The sequence below is a fragment of the Salminus brasiliensis genome, chromosome 4, assembly GCF_030463535.1.
Source record: "Salminus brasiliensis chromosome 4, fSalBra1.hap2, whole genome shotgun sequence".
Classification (NCBI taxonomy): Eukaryota; Metazoa; Chordata; class Actinopteri; order Characiformes; family Bryconidae; genus Salminus; species Salminus brasiliensis.
Window position 1 is genome coordinate 48063358 of NC_132881.1, and position 5000 is coordinate 48068357.

General features: G+C 43.5%; 1 protein-coding gene across 1 annotated transcript in view; it reads left to right on the forward strand.

Annotated features, from left to right (window-relative positions):
* Positions 1–5000, forward strand: part of tenm3 (teneurin transmembrane protein 3) — an 890613-nt gene that overhangs the window by 823095 nt on the left and 62518 nt on the right. The window contains 2 exon segments of the mRNA XM_072677215.1: positions 152–217; positions 220–294. Coding sequence (XP_072533316.1) covers positions 152–217; positions 220–294 — 141 coding nt within the window.

The window sequence follows — 5000 nt, forward strand, 5'->3', positions numbered from 1 at the left end:
TTGATATTAATATTACATTTGAATACAGATGGAAATAGGAGAATATTATTATCATTGTTATTAATTTTATTATAGTTATTATAGTTATTTTTATTATTGTTGTTGTTGTTGTTGTTATAAAGTTGTGTGTAAATACCGTCTCTCTCGGCAGTGTCTGTGGGCTTTGAGTACGAGTCGTGTTTGGATCTGATCCTCTGGGAGAAGAGGACAGCGATTCTGCAGGATACGAACTGGACGCCTCCAACATGGGCGGATGGACGCTGGATAAACACCACGTGCTGGACGTTCAGAGCGGTAAGGATGCAGCTCGGCCTCTGCTGTGTGTCTGTCCGCACCTTTATCTGCACACTTTTATCTACTACTAATAAAGCTGCCAGAGACCACACAGAAGATCCACATCTGAAATATCCAGTGAAGTGAAGGGAACCCAAAACGGGTTCTGTATACTGTACGCCATCAGCCATAACATTAAAACCACTGACGTGAAGGACACTGATGATCTGGTTCTCATGGCTCCTGGCCAGGGTGGAGATATTAGGCAGCAAGTGAGCAGTCAGTTCTTGAAGGTGATGTGTTGATGGATGCGTTGCTGGATGACTGGGTCAGAGCTTCTTCAAAGGCAGGTCTTGTGGAGTGGTCACCTTCAGAGGTCTTGTGGAGTCCATGCCTTAATGGGTCAGAGCTGTTTGGGTGTCACAAAGGGGACCTACTCAATATGAGACAGGTGGTTTTGGCGTATGGCTATGGGTTACTGTTATAGCTGATTCAGCGTAGAAGAAACCCTTTATTAATAATAATAATCATCATCATCATCATCATCTTATTATTATTATTATTATTGTTGTTGTTAATATTAATTGTTATTATTGTTGTTGTTATTAATCATCATAATGCTGTTGTTATTATTTTAATTATAATAGCAATAAATATAACTTACAAATAAATTTGATTAATACAATATAAATATTAATGTTTAAACATGAGTAAAAACAACTACTAACAACACAAATAGTGTCAATGTATACTACTACTACTAATAATAATAATAATAAGAAGAAGAATAATCTTTATTTATATAACACTTTGCATAACATAAATATTAACTAGATTAATTAAATAATAATATTTAAATGTAATGGGTAAAATGGTTAAACAAACAACCACAAACACAACATAGAACACAAACACAAATTAAAATAAATAAATAAAATAATAATAATAATAATAATAATTAGTAGTAGTAGTATTAGTATCATTATTTTAAAAAATGATAAAAATCATAAGCTGTCCTTTATATTGTGAACAGTGTGTGTTGATCAGTATTGTGTATTTTAATGTACAGTAACTTATTGTTGAGTTACAGTAGGTGTGTGTGTAAGCGTGTGTGTGTGTGTGTGTGTGTGTGTGTAAGCATGTACAGTAAACCATATAATACTGTTACAGCTGCTGCCCATAAGCCTCTTTCACAGCCTGCTGTTATGTAAACCTTAAAAAGGACCGTGGTCATTCACCAACATTCCCGATGCGCCGGAATGAAGGACAGGCGGAATAACGGGATTATATTCAGTCCTGGCTGCGCGGACAGAAGGCAGCTGCCGATTGGTTGGCCGGGCGAGACGCAGTGAGAGTAAATAGAGACGTGAGGAGGGCGAGCGTCACAGCTTTGATTCTGATTGAGGAGTGTGAATCCGTAGTAATGAGCGTGAAGAAGCAAGCAGTGCTTTGGATGTGAGACTGACTGACCAGACCGCACACACACACACACACACACACACATACTGTACAAGCATGCAGAAGCTCACACACATTTAGTCCCAAACAGGACTAAGTGGAGGAACAGGCCTCAGCTGACCGGCTCCTGTTCTTCTGTCCCTGGAGGACGGCGAGTGTGTGAGGAGACAGTTCGCTGATATTTAGACACTCCAGTAGCTTGTAAGGTGAGGTGGGCGGGGCTCCATAAGCATCAGTAAGTCTTGGGTGCCCATGACCCCGTTGCTGGCTCACCGATAGGCCTTCCTTGGAGCACGTTTGGTAGGTACTGACCGCTGCATACGGAAGGAACGCCCCACAGGACCTGCCTGATGTTCTGGAGATGATGTTCTGACCCAGTCGTCTCTGGCCAGGCTTGCTACGGTCCACGGCTTTGCGCCCAGAGCAACCCTTACTGAGTTGCTCCATAAAATGACCCACCTGCGATTACGCCACGACATCCAGCGGCCATTCCTCCAGGACCCCGAATGAGCGTGGGAAAAGAGGCGGGGCTTAAAGGGCACATCGTCAATCTGACACTGTGTGGGGTAGCTGCACTTTCCACTGTCTGGATTATTATTGTTATTATTAATAATAATTATTGTTGTTGTTATTATTTTATTTATAATAATAGCAATAAATATAACTTACAAATGAATTTGATTAATACAATATAAATATTAAAATTTAAATATGAGTAAAAACAACCACTAACATCACAAATAGTGTAAATGTATAAAAATAACAATAATAATAATAATAATACATAACTTGCCTAACATACATATTAACTAGATTAGTTAAACAATAATATTTAAATTTAATGGGTAAAATAGTTTTTTTAAAACAACAGAGAACACAAATGGCATAAAAAATAAATAATAATAATAATTGTTATTATTATTATTAGTAGTAGTAGTATCATTATTATTAAAAATAAGCTGTTCTTTATTTTGTGAACAGTGTGTGTTGATCAGTATTATGTATTTTAATGTACAGTAACTTATTGTTGAGTTACAGTAGCTGTGTGTGTAAGCGTGTGTGTAAGCGTGTGTGTGTGTATAAGCATGTACAGTAAAGTAGTAGCACATTAACGTAGAGGATTCATTTATTTATATAAGAGAACTTTAGTATAGAACTGTACAAACACACACATGCATGCATGCAACATCAGCACACACTCACAGCTCAGGCCACGGATACAATCAAACCCCAAAATAGCAGCAGCAGCTCTCCCGCAGCGCTCTCTTCCAGGCCAGTTCATACAGAAATATGCGCTCATGTGTTTCTGCTGGTGTGAAGGAAAGGCCAGCGGGTTTATTGCGTCTCCCCGTGGAGAAGACGACCCGCAGGTGTAAGTAAAGCCCCCGTACTTCAGCCGTTTTGGGTCCGGAATGACGCTAAGTCCCCTATTTCTTTTTTTTTTTACCTCTGAGGCTTAAAACCAGCTGTCCAGAGGAATTCAAAGAGGCTTTCATCTCCCAGAGTAGTTTCCCCCGCGCTGCCCTTGACCCCCCTCCACTCCCAAATCTTCCCCCTGCCCTGCCTGGCTCAGCTCCTGCTGGCTAAATAAAGAGCTGGCTTCCCTCATGCTGACCCACAGCACACACTGGGATGCAGGGGTCGTGTGTGTGGTTAGTGTCTGGCTACATGTTTGAGGTTCAAGCTCTATTTCATTACACTTGACCTCCAAAAGCGGTTGGACACAGTGGACGCTCCTTGTGTAATCCTAAGCAGCGCCAGGTCCAAAACTTCCAGGCTGTTGCTTGTTACCCTGGCCTCGATGACCAGTAGCTTCCTTAAATATGGACGAACACTATTGAATTGGCTCTCGGTCAGATTGACGATGTGCCCTTTAGCCCCACCTCTTTTCCCACACTCAATCGGGGTCCTGGAGGAATGACCGCTGGATGTTGTGGCGTTATCGCGGGTGGGTCATTTTGTGGACCAACTCAGTAAGGGTTGCTCTGGGCGCAAAGCCGTGGACCGTAGCAAGCCTGGCCAGAGACGACTGGGTCAGAACATCATCTCCAGAACATCAGGCAGATCCTGTGGGGCGTTCCTCCCGGTATGCAGCGGTCAGTACCTTCCAAAAGTGCTCCAAGGAAGGCCTATCGGTGAACCAGCAACGGGGTCTTGGGCATCCAAGACTTATTGATGCTTATGGAGGCCCCGCCCACCTCACCTTACAAGCTTACTGGAGTTAAAGGATCTGCTGGTAACATCTGAAGGTGTCCAGGCCTTGATGGGTCAGAACTCATAATAGGGCTTTGTTTCTAATATAATAAAAACATTACATTTTTAATTTTGGTTATTTGCCAACGAACCCACAGCCATGATCCTTGGCTCCCCCTAGCAAGGAGGAGGGGGGCTAAGCGCTTAACACACACGTCTCGTCTGATACATGTGATACGCCAACATCGCTTTAAGAGTGAGGATGGGAGAGAGCGCCCACCCATCTACCCACCCAGAGCGAGCCCACAGCCCACAGCCCATTGTGCTTTCTGCGACATGGCGTGGCTTGGGATTCACCCTCACGACCCATAGTGGAAGTGTATCGGACTGCCGAGCCACTCCTGTGAAGGCCCCATGGCAGGTGGTTTTAATGTTATGGCTGCTGTGTCGCTGTTTGGCGACTTCCAGCACTGTTCCTGTTCCACCCTCAGCGTGCATTAGCTCTGATCATTCACAGATCTTAACTGCTTCAGCTGGCAAAGGAACGCCTACGAACACACTTCACACTCCAGTCACCTCCTCAGTCACGCTACTCTGGACAAATCCTCTAAAATAAGCAGGTAATGATATGATCTCCATTCCCAATGTTTGCTCACGCTTGTTCCGAACCCGCCACATGACGTCTACCCCCGGCGGCACAGGCTGAGGCGGTGCTGTGAAGCTGCAGGAACCGCCACTGCTTAGGTTTCACACCCCAGGGCCCTTTTGCGTCACACCTGCCGCCACATGTGCTTTATTAGGTTTCTTTAATAGGTTACAGCACTTACAAGGAACTGATCTGTCCCTCTGCAGGAGCCACGCATCGCTTCATGATTCCACAATACATGTCCAAAAGTTTGTGGACACCCCTTCTAATGAATGCTTTCAGCTACTTTAAGTTGCACCCATTGCTGATACAGATGTGCACATACACACAAACACATACAGCGTATCTATTCCCTGTGGAGACGTATTGCCAATAGAATAGGACTAGGATAGCGGTAGATAAACTAGAGCCTATTGGCAGCATGCTACCT